The sequence below is a fragment of the Asterias amurensis genome, chromosome 9 (genome assembly GCF_032118995.1).
Source record: "Asterias amurensis chromosome 9, ASM3211899v1".
Lineage (NCBI taxonomy): Eukaryota > Metazoa > Echinodermata > Asteroidea > Forcipulatida > Asteriidae > Asterias > Asterias amurensis.
The window spans coordinates 8,263,190-8,281,690 of record NC_092656.1 but is presented as its reverse complement, the minus strand read 5'-3'; the positions used below and the strand labels follow the sequence as shown (position 1 = coordinate 8,281,690).

General features: G+C 38.8%; 1 protein-coding gene across 3 annotated transcripts in view; it reads left to right on the top strand.

Moving 5' to 3' along the window:
- Nucleotides 1–18,501, top strand: part of LOC139941539 (3'-5' RNA helicase YTHDC2-like) — a 32,509-nt gene that overhangs the window by 808 nt on the left and 13,200 nt on the right. For all 3 annotated transcript variants that reach the window (XM_071938084.1, XM_071938083.1, XM_071938085.1), the window contains exons 2-21: nucleotides 2,764–3,008; nucleotides 3,344–3,434; nucleotides 4,321–4,508; nucleotides 4,854–5,059; nucleotides 6,060–6,226; nucleotides 6,789–6,891; nucleotides 7,980–8,136; nucleotides 8,258–8,312; nucleotides 8,817–8,869; nucleotides 9,389–9,546; nucleotides 10,217–10,352; nucleotides 11,427–11,553; nucleotides 12,707–12,772; nucleotides 13,332–13,507; nucleotides 14,738–14,919; nucleotides 15,580–15,660; nucleotides 16,224–16,306; nucleotides 16,423–16,528; nucleotides 17,331–17,450; nucleotides 18,110–18,275. In XM_071938084.1, the coding sequence (XP_071794185.1) occupies nucleotides 2,764–3,008; nucleotides 3,344–3,434; nucleotides 4,321–4,508; nucleotides 4,854–5,059; nucleotides 6,060–6,226; nucleotides 6,789–6,891; nucleotides 7,980–8,136; nucleotides 8,258–8,312; nucleotides 8,817–8,869; nucleotides 9,389–9,546; nucleotides 10,217–10,352; nucleotides 11,427–11,553; nucleotides 12,707–12,772; nucleotides 13,332–13,507; nucleotides 14,738–14,919; nucleotides 15,580–15,660; nucleotides 16,224–16,306; nucleotides 16,423–16,528; nucleotides 17,331–17,450; nucleotides 18,110–18,275 (2,666 nt within the window). The remainder of the gene's footprint in view (nucleotides 1–2,763; nucleotides 3,009–3,343; nucleotides 3,435–4,320; nucleotides 4,509–4,853; nucleotides 5,060–6,059; nucleotides 6,227–6,788; nucleotides 6,892–7,979; nucleotides 8,137–8,257; nucleotides 8,313–8,816; nucleotides 8,870–9,388; nucleotides 9,547–10,216; nucleotides 10,353–11,426; nucleotides 11,554–12,706; nucleotides 12,773–13,331; nucleotides 13,508–14,737; nucleotides 14,920–15,579; nucleotides 15,661–16,223; nucleotides 16,307–16,422; nucleotides 16,529–17,330; nucleotides 17,451–18,109; nucleotides 18,276–18,501) is intronic.

Genomic DNA, 18,501 nt, shown 5'->3' with positions numbered 1-18,501 from the left:
GTGACTGAATGTTTTGCTGAGCATTCTTGAAAAAAAATACCGAGGCTTAAAGAAGCCATGTGCCTTATTTTATATCATTTTCTAATATTTTTTGAGATTTTTATTTTGTAACCCTCGAATCAATACTATTATTTATATTAAAATTTAAACGTCAGCTTGTTGATTCAATTATCACTGTTTATTTATACGCTTTATTATAAATATTAAGAAAAAAAAATAGAAAAAAAAATTAATAGAAATCAGATTTTGAAGCCAGTAATTATCCACACTTTTTATATTTTTTTTATTTTATTTTTTATTTTTTGCAAGTTACCATGGTAATTTAAAAAAATTAATAAAAAATATTGTGAATAAAATGAAGGCAACTGCTGGCTATACAGTCATACACAGAGTCTCAAAGAACACTTGTAGTCACTGCAGATGTTTCTTCCATGTATGGCTTCACCTGGAAACCATACTTTCTCGTTTGCTGTGAAAACAGGAAAAACTCAAAACAAATGGGGCCAGTTGAAGTCATCCAAGATCAGTGTGTGGTGTGAATATTTTAATGTCCATCAAGTTTTAATACATGTTTGCATACTTCGTATTAACAAATGAAGATAATTAGGGCATCGGTTGATATGGCATCATTATTTTTTTTCCAATTCAAAGAAAAAGGCATAATAGCGTGAAAACTGGTAAGCAGAGGATATATTAACCATTTTGACATTTTGATTGCAATGATTGACAAGAAGAAGAATATCGAGGAGAGTGTAAATTCTCGATTCCGACGCATGCTGGGAATATGAAGTAGACGATCCACCAAACTGTGCTGTGTGTGTCATGTGTGTCGGTGCATGGTCGGTGTTTCTCCACTTCGTACAGCCATGACAGCTCCATCTTCAAAAAAATTAACAAACCACTTCAGCACAACATTTTATTTTCCTAGCTAGTAGTATCGTGGCGTCATATGTTATCGACCCTCATATATTTTCGGTCCCCAACTTTTATTCCCGTTTACCGCAAAGTTGTGCAAGCTGCACCGGTGACAGAAGCTATGCAGTTTACTCACGGTCTGTATTTTCTTGCTGAGAATAAAGTTTCCTGTCGTTGGTTATGCTCAAACATTTATTAAATGATTCATTTTTGGTACTAATCACTAGTGCATTATTATGCCAACATTCAAATGAGTCAAAGAAACATCATCCAACCTCGAAAGTTCAAAACAAAATTACTATCTGCTAAATTGAGTTTCATTCTGTTTTAGTCACTAGATGGATCACATGAGGTGGTTACTATTTTGGATTCTATGGTGTGCAAATGTGGGGAAAATATTAAAATATTTTAAGTGAAAATGACAACAATTTTTTGTTGTTGATTTACTGCATACTGTAATAAATTCTGATAAGCGTAATAATTATTAAGTCTACATTAAAGAGAAAATATCATAGATTGGTTTCTTATCTCCTGAAACCAAACATTACTGGTACTGGTCTAAAATGGGGGAAAAAAGATTGTTATGAAGTGTCGTGCATCAAGGGGGTGGGGTGTTTTACTTTCATGCCTTATGATATCTCTGGATTCTAATATAGTAGCCATAAATGCCTTAGGACAAAGTTTTCATTAAATTTGTTAAGTAGTAATTGAATAATATTTTTTATTTATTTTGCACGCCATACTAGCTTCTGAATATTCAATAACATACCAACCAATGAAAGGTGTGAAAACATATGACGTTGCTCCAATGTCGTGCATGCATAAGCACTGTTAATGGCGGACTGTCTCTCGCAACGTAAAACCAAAACTTTAAAAATTTCAACACACCATGAAGTGAAATGGTTATTGTTAAAAAATTGGATAGATGATTTGGAAAAAAAAAATTTAGTTTTTGATTGTGAACAATTTTCCTGTTATCCTACTGAAAACACATGACACCAGGATAGTAGAACCCTCCTACTGTCCCAGCCCGTTTTTATATAGTTTTATCATTATCACAAATCGTTTTTTTTTCTTCCTCTTGTTGGGAACCAAATCTCCCCAAATTTATAACTTTCAATCATACTACTAGGGTCTGTCTGTGTGTGCAGTGTGTATTCTTTGAATTTGATTTGTATTGTACTTCAGCTTGTCCAGCAGATGGCAGAGTGAGTGAGCCAATAGCTCTGTACTATATAGTAATACTAGTATACAAATATTGACTGCTTTGAGTGCTATGTTTAAAACTATGACTCCCGAGGTGATTCCCGGAGTGTTCGATTTTCCCGAGGCGAAGCCGAGGGAAAATAGAACTCTGTCCAAAAAATGGTCAGCTAGACTTATCTGTAGTGTAGATTGAAGTTGAATGTTTTCTTTAGCTGAACTAACCTGAACGGGGGCTGAGTGTAGTACGTACACATAAAACAAGGTATTGGCCCAAACCAGAACCTTTGAGCTACCACTGAGCAAATAAAAATTTAATAATCAACATATTATTGCAAGAAATGAAGAAGTTGAAACTTTAGGTGATGGATGTATAACTACATGAACTAAAGAGAGGTTTGCGGTAACACCATGTGAATATCCCTTCTGAGTAGTGGTGGATGTGAAAAGAACGGATTGTTAACGACTCAACATTCAGGACTCCTGGAGAATACTGGCATCGGTTGCTGGATGCTGCTTAATGTTGCTGGCTGGCAGGATGCTGCATGGGATAATGTACATTTTGCAGTTTAAAACATGACATTAAAACAAAGTTGTGAAAACAAAGCATAGATCTTCTTATTCATCATTCTGTATAATTTACAGGAATTTCAGTCAGCAGTCCCACTTGTTTCCGCCCGGCCAGCTGTCGTCTCTTTGCAGCTCGACTGACTCTCCCACTTTTGGAGGTGGTTTTCCTATTGACGGTGGAGGAGACATCAACCCTAGCAACATGCCGAAGAACTACAAGGGCAAGAGGAACAATCCCAAGGAGGTTCTCGTGGGTGAAGAAATCAAGATATCGGTCAATATCGCTATTCAAGAATTTAGACATAATGAGACTAAAAAAGGTATGTCATTTTTTCCTATACTGTCTGATCATTCAATACATTGGCCTGGAATATCATGTTGGAGAAGACGAGATCATTTTGCAATGGGCACTTGCATTGGAAATTCTGAGAACAGTTTAAGTAACACCTCATTAGGGTTAACAAGGTGCTTTTTTGTGCACTCGGCAGCCACTGCCAGAAACGACGAGAAAAATCACTTCTGTTATGAGTGCTTTTACGTGCATCGTATAACACACAGAATTTCACAAATTTCATTTCTACTTATTACATAAAATAAAATAAAAATCTCTACACTATTACATATTACCTTGAACTTTTTGTCCCTTTTTCTTCAGAGCTAGAGTTTCCGTCTTCTTTGAACAACACAGAGAGAGCCTACATTCATGGCCTGGCCCAAAATTTTGGACTGAAGTCTAAAAGCAAAGGGTATGTTGAAACTTACAGATTTACAAGTATTCAGGTTGATGATACCCAAGCCTACATCCATATGGACTGGGGGGTGGTGTAACCCTGTTTCAGCCCTAGGAGCAGGTGGCAACAGCCTCTGGAAAAAATTAATTGTAGCCCACACCTTGCAGTGGCCTTCAGGCCTTGTGTGTCTGGCGATTTGCATAAAAAAAAAAAAGTGTAAAAAAAAGCAAGTTCAGTTTAAAAAGAATTCACAGGCTTATCACTCTGGTGGGATTCAAACCCACGACGCTTGCATTGCAAGCTAGCCGGACAGCTAGAGGCAGTTTGATTCCCTAGCAACAGGTCCCACAATTATTTAGTAGATGTTTATTTTTGTATGTAATGAAGATGAAGAATATAGTTTGGCTTTTACCCTCACCAGTGTGTATTTAAAGACACTGGATACTATTGGTAATTTTCAAAGACAAGTCTTCTCATTTGGTGTATCTCAACATATGCATAAAATACAAACCTGTGAAAATTTGAGCTCAATTGGTCGTCAAAATTGCGAGATATATGTAAGAAAAAACACGCTTGTCACACGAAGTTGTGTGCTTTCAGATGCTTGATTTCGAGACCTCAAAATCTATTCTGAGGTTTCAAAATCAAGTTTGTGGAAAATTACTTCTTTCTCAAAAACTACGTCACTTCAGCTGTTTCTCACAATGTTTTATACTATCAACCTCTGCCCATTACTCATTACCAAGTAAGTCTTGTTCTAATAATTATATTGAGCAACAGTGTCCACTGCCTTTAAGCAAGGTATACTTGGTACTTTCCCAAGTTCTATGAACTGCATGAGCATTTTTTTTACTAGGGTAAAAACAAAATAATATTTTTGTTTATCTTTGCTTTCTTACAGCAAAGGAGCCAGTCGATACTTGACCCTGTTCAAGAAGGAGAAGAATAAACAAGGCAGCATAGCAACGTTTGATCTCACCCGGGATTCGCGTAATGAGTCCCACGGTCTACTCCAACGCTTCCCAGTCAACCAGAGAGAGAGGTTAGAGCTTCAGCCTAGGATGGAGAGAAGACGCTACGGTGTACCTGGTCAGAACACTAACATTTACAAATACTGTTATCTTGTTTTCTTCACTCAATCAATAATAATAGTTTAGGTTTTCCTTGCAAATTTCAGCAAATATTTGTTAGGCATTTTGTCCTAATCGAATCAAATTAGAAGTTTTGGGAGGTCCAAGTTTAAAAAAGCTGTTTAGCAGAAAATTCTGCTTATAAAAAATCTTGGCTAAGGAAAAAATGACTGGCAATTACGGTATTCGGCCTGGTAGCCTTTTTTTGCTAAGCAAAGTTTTTTGTGTATAAAGCAAGGTTTTAGGTTAATTTTGAGCAATTACCAATAGTGTCCACAGCCTTTAATGTATTTTTTTTTTGCAGGTGGACAACCCAGAGAAACACCAAAAACCACTGGTCGGCTGAACAACGGCATTGCGCAAACCCCAGCAAAGAGGGCAGGCTCCGATCTTGACTCGTTCCGACAGACGCTCCCGGTGTACTTGATGAAGGATGAGATCATGCAAACCATCAATCGACATAGAGTCGTCATGATCTCTGGAGAGACTGGATCGGGAAAGACAACTCAGGTACTGTGTTTATAGTGTCTTGTCTCAATTTCATGAAGCTGTATTCTTGAATTGAATTGAAACTGTTAAGAAGAAAATACTGCTTGATAAATCGCTTTGACAAGCATTTAGTGTGGCACCAGCCATGGCCAACTTAATCTAAATTTGGCTAGAAACCTTTATTGCTAAAGCGATGCTATTCTGTGCTTGGCAAGTTTTTGTGCTTACAGACTTTATGAAACTGGGCCATGGTTTGGTGCATGCTCAGGACTCAAAGTTCAAGTTCAAGTTTAAGAACAACTTAATTTATACACGAGAAGAAGAATTTTGAAATATATTAGTTTTGTTTTTTCCCTTGCACCGATGTGTGTTAGCACTGTATACTCAGTACTTTCCCGAGTCCTTTAAAGGCAGTGGACACTTTTGGTAATTACTCAAAATAATTATTAGCATAAAACCTTACTTGGTAACGAGTAATGGGGAGAGGTAGATAGTATAAAACATTGTGAGAAGCGGCTCCCTCTGAAGTGACGTAGTTTTTGAGAAAGAAGTAATTTTAAACGAATTTGATTTCAGGACCTCAAGTTTAGAATTTGAGGTCTCGAAATCAAGCATCTGAAAGCACACAACTTTGTGTGACAAGGTTGTTTTTTCTTTCGTAGTTATCTCAAAAGTCTGACGACCAATGGATCTCAAATTTTCACAGGTTTGTTCTTTTATGCATATGTTGAGATACACCAAGTTAGAAGACTGGTCTTTGACAATTACCAGTAGTGTCCAGAGTCTTTAAACAAAAGAATTACAAGCATCACTCGGGTGGGATTCGAACCAACAACCCTTGAGCAGTGTCTTACAACTAGACCACCAGAATTGCCTGGTAGCTAGTGGCAGTTCAAATCCTATGTTTTAGCCGCGGGTTCTGCAACGATTTAATAGATGTTAAATTTGCATCGGGATAAAGAATATTAATTTTGTAATAGAAACATTAGTCATAACTTGTGATCTCTCTTCCTACCTGCAGATTCCGCAGTTCATCCTAGACGAGTCTTTCCAGCAGAAGCAGAGTTGTCGTATCCTGTGCACTCAGCCTCGTAGACTGTCTGCTTTGTCTATTGCTGAGAGGGTCGCTGCAGAGAGAGGGGAAAGTATCGGCCAAGCTGTTGGGTATCAGATCAGACTGGAGAGCAGGTAAGGCGTCTGTGAAACTTACTTACATTTGAGGTGTCTGTATGGTTAACTTTGCACTCTGCAGTGCCATCTTGGCCCAATTTCATTGAGCGGAAAATTTCGTAAAAAATCCCTGCTAAGCAATAATGAGCAGGATACCAGTCACAAATTGTACTTATGACATGGCAGTTTTGCTGTGAACCTTTTTTTGTGCTTAGCCACAATTTGTGTTTTAGCAACTCTATGATATGGGCCCATAGACTGGTAAGAAGATTGGGCATCTTTACAACTTTCTTTAGCCTGGTTGCATACTTCCTGGGAATGCGACACAATTTTTGTTGCAAGTTTGTGGTGCTCGCATTGGCAGGAAATATGAATCGGACATTTGAGCTGGAAACAGGATAAAAGAATGCTCCAGGAGTTTGTAGGGAGTCACAGTTTTAACCATTCACTTGAAGCAGTCGGGATCTAATTGTGTAATAGTTCTCTAGCCTTGATGTGAGAATTGCATCATTCACAGAACGATTTCCACAATGGTTTTTTTATGCTGTTTATTTTGAATCTGCCTTTATTTACATGACAGGGTCTCACCTAAGACAGTGTTGACGTTCTGCACCAATGGAGTTCTGCTTCGGACATTGATGGCAGGTGATAATGCACTGCAGTCTGTCACACACATTATCGTGGTAAGATGTTCGTACAAACTGTTATCGCAGACAAAGGAGGGTGTTTTACTATTCAATTTGTGAGAAAAGGGAATTGAGTGTTTTTTAACTGCTTTGTTATAAGTGCAAATAATTTTTAATGGCCTGACTAGGCCTGGGCGACTAGTGAAATTTACTACTCGTCTAATCGCACCTCATATAGTTGCGACTTTAACACTAGTCACGACCAATTTTGAATTCCCAAGATGCATTAAGGGATATTGTTTGTCGCAGGCTCAATATAGTAAAGTTCACGCTGGAAGGATTGTGCCACTGATGTTTGATTGTGTTTAATTGTAAATTATGTTGTCGTGAATCGTCTGGTTCAAGCAGGTAGTCTGACTATTTCTGTAGTAGTCGTGGCGACTTTGATGCTAGTTGCACTAGCCGCCCAAGTTTGGGGCCTGATGTTTCGACCCTAGGAGGCTAAATGACAAAAAATCTCAAAGGGTAAAGAAGTGAGGCCATTAGTATTTGTTGTGATTCAGTTTGTCTACAAACTTAACACGCACCTATAAGATTCTTAGAACCATTGGACACTTTTGATGCAGATTTTTTTTTTAAGTTCACAGATTTACAAATAACTTACAGGGTTTACAGAAGGTAATAGTGAAAGACTTCTCTTGAATTATTATTCCATGAAATGCTTTACTTTTTGAGAAAACATTAAAACAGTACCAATTTTCGATATCGAGAATTACGGATTTATTTTAACAGTTTAAACACATGTCATGACACACGAAACGTGCGCAACAAGGGTGGGTTTTCCCGTTATTTTCTCCTGACTCCGATTACTGATTGAGCCTAAATTTTCACAGGTTTGTTATTTTATACAGAAGTTGTGATAAACGAAGTGCGAGCCTTGGACATTACTGTTTACCGAAAGTGTCCAATGGCTTTAACACTATGGGTGGGTGAGCACTCTACCCCAGAGATTGAATCTGGTGTCACCATCCACTCGGCCATTACACCCCAAGAACTGTGTATTATTATCGGTATCATTATTATTATTAAGAGTAGTTGTGTCCTTTTCTCTTAGTTTATGAATAATTCATGTGTGCATTTATTAGGATGAGATACATGAACGAGACCGCTTCTGTGATTTCCTACTGATCCAACTGCGAGAGGTCATGGTCAGATTGAAGCATTTAAAAGTCATCCTCATGAGTGCCGCTCTGGATACGGAGCTCTTCGTTCGATACTTCAACAACTGCCCTCTGGTTTCGGGTTCGTACAATTTAAGAATAATCTTTGTGAAAATAACATAAAATGGATAGCTGTCTGCATTACTCAGGGAGCCCTGTAAAAACAAACAAAGGCAATGTGATTGTTTCCATTTTTCTCGCAGTTCCTGGTAAAATCTTTGAAGTGGAGGAACTCTTTCTTGAGGATGCACTAAAATGGTAAGTTATCATAATTTGTTTAAATCCGCATCAATTTTTTCTTCGGTAACTTGTATGAACTTTTTGTTACACATGTTACAAGTAAAAATCAGAAAATATAATTAGCTGTTGCAAACAACTTACCCACCAAAAGGGCTGATGGTATAAATGCAAAAAAAAAAGGTTAACGACCTGACATTTCAACCCTAGCATAGTCTTTTATGAAGGCTGATTGTTGTGTTGTTACTTAGCCTTCGAGAAAGACTCTGCTAGAGTCAAAACATTAGGCCGGAAACCTCTTTTTTTGCAAGTAAAAATCAGGACGACCACATTTTTAGAATTGTTCAGGTTGCACCAAACATACATTTTGTTTCTGATGGCCTAATGGTTGAATCCAAATGACCAATTGCAAGGAGTGCTTTTACCTTCTGTTACCTTTCCATGCCTTTATGTAGTATCAGGTCTGCCTTGTAGTACCCACACTTTCTAACTTTCTTACTTTCTTTTTACTCTCATTGATGACAGCACGGGGTACACTAACGATAGAATGCAGACATTCATCAAGGAAAAGTCCAAGTGTAAGTATTATTGCAACAATGCACTGTGTTACATATTTTATTATTACTACAAAGGGAGCCGTTTCTCACAATGTTTTATACTATCAACAGCTCCCCATTGCTCATTAATAAGTAATTTTTAGAGTGCTAACAATTAGTTTGAGTAATTTCCAATAGTGTCCATTGCAATTAGAGTGTCATGGCTGAGTGGTTAAGAGCATCGAATTCAAGTTCTGGTGCTGATTCACCGGAGTGTGGTCCCGGTCGTGACACTTGTGTTCTTGAGCAAGATACTTTACTATAAATAGTTGCTTCTCTTTACCCAGGTGTATAAATGGGTACCTGCGAGGGTAGAGGTTGATATTGGGTATGAATTGCCACAAGCGCCTTACAGGCAGCTCAGGGCTGTATACTCCCAAGGGAGCTGAGAAACATTAGACAGATTTTATTGGCCCCATGACCAGGGCACTAATGTAAAGAGCATTGAGAATTTGTTGTTATTATTATTTCAATTAACTATTAAGGAATCCATATTTTCAGTGGCTAAACAGCAGAGTCAGCTGAATGAGTGGTATGAAGAGCCCAGCGTAGTCAAAGGAGCTGCTTCAAGGAATGAGGATGGAGTCGGTAAAATAACCAGGGACCTCTCTGCAACCGGGCTGGGCGGGGGTTCGAACTCCAACAAGGCATTGCTTGATGTAAGTGTAATGGTACAAGCTGTGTTGTAGCCGCGGTGGGCAGTGCCAGACGGGCCGGCCCAGAACCAACACAGATTTCACTCAGAATGCACTTGTAGAATGGGATGATGGCACCATAGATAAGCATGAATAATTTTGTTGAACCACTCGCCCTTGGTAGACTAAATTGGATTCTACCACTAAAAATTGGTCTAGCTACATTGTACAACGCCAGTTACAAGGTAGAGCAGGATTTGAACGCAAGTAATTTGCCGGCGCTTTTCCAACTGAGGTCTCGAGCCCTATGATGGCAGTCTTCCTATTAAGTCATCGTCATTGTTTGATTGTGCCGCCAGAAGCTGTTAAATCTTAAACTGCTGTATAACCAGGGATCGCACCCTAGCGCTAATTCAAAGGTCATACCTTAAAATCCTGTTCCAGTAAATTTATCTTCGTTCACCCAAAAATTGAGTTAAATTCACCCAGTCATGCGGTTTTCTTGCGTTTTTTTTATGTGTAATTCTAACAGGTAACTTGGCAACCAGCAAAATCTCTTTAAAAAAATAAAAACTTTGGTAGCACAAAAAAAAATTTCTGGGAAAATCTACACCATAAAAAAATACAAAGAAATTTATCAGTGATTGTTTATTCTTCTTTATTCATTTATATATTTTGTTTTAATTTCAAACAGGCATCTGTGGATGTAGCAGACATGCCAGATTGGTTGCAGAAGGACATGGATAGCGCCCTCGGTGACTGCTGGCTGAAAGGCACCGAGGAGGCGTTTGCGCAACTCATGCATCTTGTACTGGAGGAGAACGTCAGTGGTGAGCAACGCAACAGATAGAGTTGTTACTTCTTATTATTTCTTGTGATGAAACAAAGGATTTTGCAAAAGCTTACCTTATCCTTAGGGATCCACTATCATCTACATGTACTCGAGTCATAAGGTCGTTAATGACAATTTTATATTTGTCTTGATCAAAAGTACTCTAAACGAAAAATGCATATCAATTTTAGAAACATTTATCCAAATAAAAAAATAATGTTTTACATAGAAAACAATATTTCTTTTTGCCAATAAACCCCATTTTACGAGCTCCAAAATGTGCAAAGGCATTTTTAAGAAATCCATACAAATTGCACTAAGGAGCCTATAGTTCTGAGCAGACGTACTGTGGTTTTGATTGATATGTAAACTATATGCCAGCCTGCACGATGATATCCTGTGGTGTATGCATCTACACAATACACAGTCAACCCTCCTACTGTTAGACTATTCACTTGTCCTTTATAATGATGTGTTAACTTTGTCAGCCTACAATTTAACATCTTATGTTGAATGCTGCCAACTCTCCCTTATTCAAAATTTCTAAAAATAAACCAATCTTTTCATGTTCTGATTGAAAAAAATTGTATATCACCCTGATATGGAAACTTGTTCCCTATTATGTATGTTTGTTTGTTTGTTTGTTTGTTTGTTTGTTTGTTTGTTTGTTTGTTTGTTTGTTTGTTTGTTTGTTTTATTTCCATTTGTACAACAACAAAATTACAGGAATAACGGTTACAAGTAAATAAATAAAGGTATAAAAACTAAGTTAGTACAAATGGGGGTAGCAACCAGAGGAGGTAACCCTCCTGTATTGGAGCACCCAAACTGCTGTAAATTAGATGCGTCACTGGTTCAAGAAGTTATAAAGAAAGTTAAAGTATCCCTAAAAAACCCACATATCGTTGAATACTATGTATGTCGGAAAGACAAAACGATTATGGTAGAGTGTCTCATTGAAGGACACAGAATCAGTGAACCAGGATTTTCACAGCCCACTTTCTGTTTGGACCAAACTTTCACTGAAAAGATCTTTTCAAATTGTTTCTTCGGTGTGTTTTTTTTTAAATAGCTGACTATGCCCACGCTGAGACCAGCGCTACCGCCCTAATGCTTGCAGCAGGTAGAGGCAATGTAGAAATCGTAGAGAGATTGCTAAGCTTAGGAGCTAATGCTACAAAGAGAGCTTCAAATGACATGTAAGTTTCTCAGAAATGTATGAAAAGAAGATTTTGATAATTTATTTAAAGGCACTGGACAATTTGGTTATGACTCCAACAAAACATTAGCAATCAAACACTTTTGATCTTTGGCTGTGCTCCGTGGTCATAATGGGTTGATGTGGCTGGCAGCCAAAGGCGCCCTTGCATGCCTGCTTCTTGAACACGTTGTAGCTGCGTCCTTCACAATTCAGCTCTTAACTGCAAGTAAGGGTGATTAGCCTCCCAAATTATTATTATATAGCATACAAACTTACCGTGGTTACAAGAACTGTTGTTTAAAAACTTTGCAGGAAATGGCTCCCTCTGAGGTATCGTAGTTTTTGAGAGAGATAAAATATTTTACAGGCATTTGAAAGCGCACAAATTTTGAGCAGCAAAGGTGGTTTTTCTTTCACTATATTCTTTCCATTTGGATGACCAAATGAGCCAAAGTTTGCACAGGTTTGTTATTTTATGCATGTATGTTGGGATACAGCAAGTGAGAAAAGTGATCTTTGACAACTGCCAAACGTGTCTAGTGCCTTTAACTATCATGATTTAATATTTTGTTTCCTCATTCACTTGAATTCAATGTGCTTTATCTACTATCAACAAATCCTATTATTATTATAATTATGTACACCTGGTAATAAAACAAAAGATATCTCATAACTTATTGTCTTTGTTTTATCTAATTTTAGTTCTCATACTGTCTCTTTTGACTTTCGCTTTTAAACTTGCAATGTTTTTTTTGTTTAAATATTCTCCTGTGCTTTTTAGAATTTTTGTATACAAATGTAAATCGGTATTTTATTTCAGTCTCTGGACTGCAACAAACAGATGTTTTTTTTACAATAAAACAGTAATAATAACTGAACTTAATCACTGTAGCTTGCAAGCCTGAGAAAACAAGGGTGCTTGCTGTGTTGTTTAGAACACTACCAATCCCGGTACACCGGACCTCCGGCTTAATGTCCCATCCAAATTTTGGTCAAGTATTTTGCTAAAGGTCGCAAGTGCCATGACACCACACCTTGAGTCCCTTTCTCTTAGCCGCTCGGCCACGGCACGCCAAGGAACATCTTTGAGAGATGTTTCTTATAGCAGAGTATCCAGTAATGTGATGATGGTGTATCTTTTGTTTTCACAGGACTGCAATAGACTGGGCCAAGAAATTCAACCAGACTGATGTTATAGAAGTTCTTCAGGCTCACATGTGAGTTTAGAAAGGCCTGTGATTTGTCAGGCTTTTGTTCTCCTGCTTTCAGGGTTTTTCATTTACCTCATTCCTCTTTCAGATTTCACTGAAAGATAAGAAGAGAGACATAGCCCTGGTTGTGTCCCAAACATCAAATATTATATTGTTGATTTACTATTATTCCATCAGCAAAATTGAAACAGGTGTCCCATTGTTTCAATGTACTCTAGGCTTAAAGGGTGTGATAGCTTTTGTAGATCAAGGTTTTGGCCATGACATGAATCCCTACTTACTGTGACACATGTATTTAGATGTAATACAATTTACCTGTAGAAGTTTCAGCTTTATTGGTCGTCTAGTTTTTGGGGGAAAAAGGTGAAAATCACAGAGTAATTTTAAATAAAGAGAGTCACGTAAATCTGTTGTACATGCTTGAATAATGTTTGCCTCAGCAAGTAATATTTTAAAGGAAGCTTTCTACCATCATTATCTTTAAGCCTTAGAGCAAAAGTTTGATTTTAGCGCTGTTTAAATGACTTTCGATTGAACACAATGTGTTTAATTGTTGCATCTACAGCACCAACACTCAGACAGAGACCGATTTTGAGACCGATCTTATCGAGGACAGTTCCGACATCACTGCCGAGGACAAGGAGTTACTCCAGGCGTACCATCACAGCTTCGATGATGAGAGAGTTGACATAAAACTCATCATTGCGTTACTCACCTACATCTTAGATAACTCTGAAGAAGGTAGTTATAGACCTTTATCACGCTATCACCATCTTGGTCATGTTCCCTGTTTCCAATATTAGTAATGAATGCTAACATTCATTGCACATGGCACCAGACTATTATTTCGTCCAACTCAGTTTGGTTACAATTATTTTTCTTTGGGGATTTTATTTGGTTTTGTCAAAGGGTCTTGTGATTTCTCTCTTTCTTCATGCATTAATTTGTTATGTAAAAAAATAAAAGTTGTCTTTCTTTGATGAATTTTTACTCCAGCACTTTATTTTTTTGTATTGACCCCTTGCACGCGAGTCACACACGGCGACTGATGCCACGCTCACCATGTTGGTGGGCAGTTAAGTTTACGTGTATTAACGCCGCGTCGCCTAAAATGCGCACTTCACTGCATAACGCACAGCATACTCTATGCATATAAGAAAACGCGCAGTGAAGTTGCCCACCAGTATGGCTCATTCAAGATTTTTCTGATGATGACGTCAGGTGAAATGGGTCAATAGACCATATTGAATATGATGTCACCGTTCAAATATATATGACCTACAGCATGGCGTCTGTGCGTGTGCGTGTGCGTGGCGTAGAAATCAAACCGGGAATGCTGCGTGATGCATGCTTCATTGATGTACGCAGTTGGACGCACATACGGTTTGCCCTACAAGATGGGGACTTTCATAGCAAAACAGGGGTTATTCAATACGGTCAATGATACCTTTATTGAACGTTGTACAAATCATACTGCGGTGGTCAGCACAAGTTCAGGCCAAAGATCTCGATCTGCTGTTGATCTCGCTGCATCTGCCATTCCCTGTCCGGCCCACTTCTTTATGTTGTTCATCCATGATGTTGCTGGACGACCTTTCTCCTTCTCTTTCCCCCGACTGACCCCTGAATTATTTCTTTGTTGAATCATCCACGACGTATGAAATGTCCAAAGGACACATCTTTCGCACAGCCATCTGTTTTCTCGGCATCAGCTCGCTCCCTATGGTGTCCAATACCCATCAGTTTGTCCTCCTTTCCACCCAAAATGCTTGGAGGTGCCAGTCATAGCAAAATTTGAATTCCCTCTCATTAACTTCTTCTGTCCCTTCTTCCAGGTGCAATCCTTTTATTCTAGCCCTATCGAACGTCTCCCTATTTTGTCAATATCTGTTCTTGGAGGTTCCAGTCTTTCTTTCCACTGTGCAAAATTTCAATTCCTTCTCATTCATTTCTTCTTTCCCTTTCTTCCAGGTGCAATCCTCGTCTTCTTGCCTGGGTATGACGACATCGTGTCCCTTCGAGACACCTTACTCAGTGATGAAAGCATGTTCTCAGATAGTAGTCATTACCAAGTCTACACACTCCACTCCTCGATGCAAAGCTCTGATCAGAAGAAAGTATTCAGGAAATCCGTCGTTGGAGTCCGCAAAATTGTAAGATTGTAGATTTTAGTAGTATTTAATTTGTCAGTACTTTTTCTCCAATGTTTTAATACTTCTTGCTGCAATGCACGGTTAAAAATTGTTGTGGAAATGGCGCAATAGAAATCTCTAATTATCATGATTATAATTAAGCGTTGTACTTAGGGAGGGCCCAATTTCATAGAGCTGCTTAAGTACGAAATCCTAAGCAAAACAAAATTATGCTGATCAGAAGAAAGTTAGCAGCCAAAATACCATGTAACATGTACAATTTGTGACTGGTATCCTGCCTTCTTTTTGCTTAGCAGAAAAACTGTTTTAAAAGCAATATCTCCAGCTTAAGCAGCTCTATAAAATTGGGCCGCAGACCATGGCCCATTGTCATGGCTCTGCTTACCAAGGCATTCTGTGAGAGGAGGTGTATGAACCAGCACTTTTACTCTCATGGAGCAGTCAGTCATACAGGAAGCTGATAATGGGAGACTTTGGAACGCTATATGGCAGCAGACTTACCAGGTAAATTTCCATTGTTTACGTAGTTCTGAGCATGCACACATTAACGAGAACAAGTAATTTCCTTTGTAAGTCTGCTGCCACCTAGTGTCCCCAACAGTTTCCCATCGTATTATTAATTTTTTTTTTTTTTTAACCAGTTTTGTTTTTGCCCTTCAGGTTCTTTCTACAAACATTGCAGAGACGAGTGTGACCATCAATGATGTTGTGTTTGTCATCGATTCTGGAAAGGTCAAAGAGGTGAGTGATTTTTGTATATGCAAGGAATGAATGAGATTATAACGCACCTACTGCTAGTTCTTTATCATTGTTAGCTGAACAGAGGGGGGGGGGGGGGTTGGGTGGTTCAAAAATATAGCCTTTGGTCTGGTCCCCGGTCTGCCCTGGCAAAAGGGCATACCCCGGAAAATAGACACCCTAGCTCCACGGTTAGCGTTAAAACCCTGGGGTATTTTTGAAGCGTGCAAAAGGAACCCCATGGAATAGAGACACAGTGTGAAAGAGCACCGGGGTAACCATGGAATAAAACATGTCTCAAGGCCTCCCCAGGGCTGTATCCCATGGGGATAAAGAACAATGTGAAAAGGGCTTCCGGCAGCAATTTGGTCTTGGCTTTTGTGGGGTTTGTTCTTTATACATGTTTACTTGTTATCTCTTGTTCTGTGTTTCGCTTTTTGTAAATGGCCCCCAGGGAGAACAGTGTTTTTACACTGATGGGGCTACCCTGTATAAATAATACTTAATAATAACAATAATAATTAAAAACTATTTAGTATAAAGACCAATTTGTGCATTTTTGACAGAAATCATTTGACGCTTTGACTTCTGTGTCCATGCTGAAGAGCAACTGGATCTCAAAGGCCAGCGCTAAGCAGAGAAAAGGAAGGTAAGTTTTAGATTCTTTTTATATCTACCTCGAGCTGTAGTTCAAAGGATATTTATTCACATTATGTAATTCCTCTCTTTGTATATCAACATATATTTTGTATTCTTTGTGGGTAGGGCTGGTCGCTGTCGCCCAGGTATGTGCTTCCACCTGATGAGTAGAGTTCGTTATAAGAGTCTGGCAGCCTTCCAGACGCCAGAGATTCTCCGGCTGCCCCTACAGGTCAGTTGAAGAACCCCCCAACCCCCTACCACGACACACTACTTTGTACAAATAATCCCTTGTGAAGCTCCCAAGTGTTAAAAATTTCCCAATGGAGACCTTTTATTTCCTGATTTTTTGTTCTTCCTTGGCCTCCATAAGGTACTGAATATGAGTGGAAGTCACCTTAGACTGTCCCCTGTCTTTATTGCCAAGGACAAAGGCAGGCACTGGTTCACAGTTCCAATGATTTCATTGGATAAAGTTGCAGTGATTTAAGCTTTCATTATTTGCATTATGATTGGTCTTCTCCGAAGTGACATAGTTTTTTCAGCTACATACACCAGCAGTTAACTGTAATTTCGATTGTCTTCGTGTGCAAAAATGTTTGCATGTAACCAAGTGCAGTCTGTGAATGGTTGCGAGGTCAAACGTACATCTAGCGGGACCCGGTATCTGGCATTATTCACAAGCCTCGAAGTGTGAAGTCAGGGCCAAACTTCATAGAGCTGCTAAACGGCTAATTTTGTGCTTACTCTACGGTTTCCATAGCGCTGCTAACCGTAAACACACTAGGCATGCTAATTTTCATGTATAAATAAAGTCAAAATGTAAGTCCATAGGAACGCCCAAGCTGGTGGCCAAATTTTCTTGCTAACCTGTGAAGTACGTTTACACATTAGCAAATTTTTCGGCGACAGCAGGCACTCAAATTTGCTTACCGATAAGCAACTTGGGCCCAGTCGTGGGGCTAGAGTCGCCTACACACTCACAAACAAACACCAAGCTGAGACTGTTATGTGCTGTCTATATTTCTTTGTAGGAGTTGTGCCTACACACAAAGCTCTTGGCACCGGTCAACATGACCATTGCAGAGTTCCTCTCTAAAGCGGCAGACCCACCAGCGATTCTCATCGTCAAGAATGCCGTCCAACTTCTCAAGGTAAACATTCTTTTCACAGGAAACTACAGGGCCCAATTTCATAGAGCTGCGAAGCACAAAAATTTGCTTAGTATGAAATCTCTTCATTGATAAAAACAGGATTTCCTACCAAATTTCCAATTGTTGCATATTGCTTGTTACTGGTATGCAGCTGTTGTTTGCTTATCTTGAAAATCACAAGAGTTTTTGGTTGGTAATCCTGTTTTTATCAATGAATAAATCTCATGCTAAGCAAATTTGTGTGCTTGTCAGCTCTATGAAATTAGGCCCAGGTGGTGATCCCTGTGTGAAGGGGGATAGTTTGTACAAAAATTGATTTGCAAAGTTTTGTGATTTTTAACACATTCATCACTTTTGAAAACGATGATGAAATATTTACATTTCCTTCATAGGGGAAGCGCCCCATTATAAAAAATTTAAAAAATGACTTGCAAGTATCAGGCCAGATAGCATATGTTACTTTTGATCATGGATGCAGGAAAGTGGTAGATCGAAGTTGACCTACTTAGATGTTTTGAGGAAAGACATGGGACTGGAGACAGCAGAGCTATGGACAGCAATGCAGGATAGAACCCTATGGAGAGCCATTACAGTTCCAGGCAACCACCCAAATTAAACTTAACTAACTTTTGATGATGTTTCTATTGGTTGTGTGGCAGGCCATTGATGCAATAGACAACTGGGAGGATCTGACTGAGTTGGGTCACCACCTTGCTGATCTACCTGTAGAGCCTAGATTAGGAAAGATGATGCTGTACTCCATCGTACTCAAGTGCCTTGATCCTGTGCTTACTATAGTGTGTGCTCTGGCTTACAGGGATCCATGTGAGTAGAGAATGTCTCTAAAATCAACTCAGGTTTATTATGGTTTATTAAATTTTCTCTGAATCTTACACCACCACAATAAGGCTAGATATCTCAGTTGGTAGAGTGCTGGCACATTAATTTGAAGGGCGTTGGTTCAAATCCTGCTCTAGTATCTTTTTCTTTCACCAGCACATAATTATTTAAAGAACACCCAGTTAATTTATCTTGTGGTTTATTACTTGAG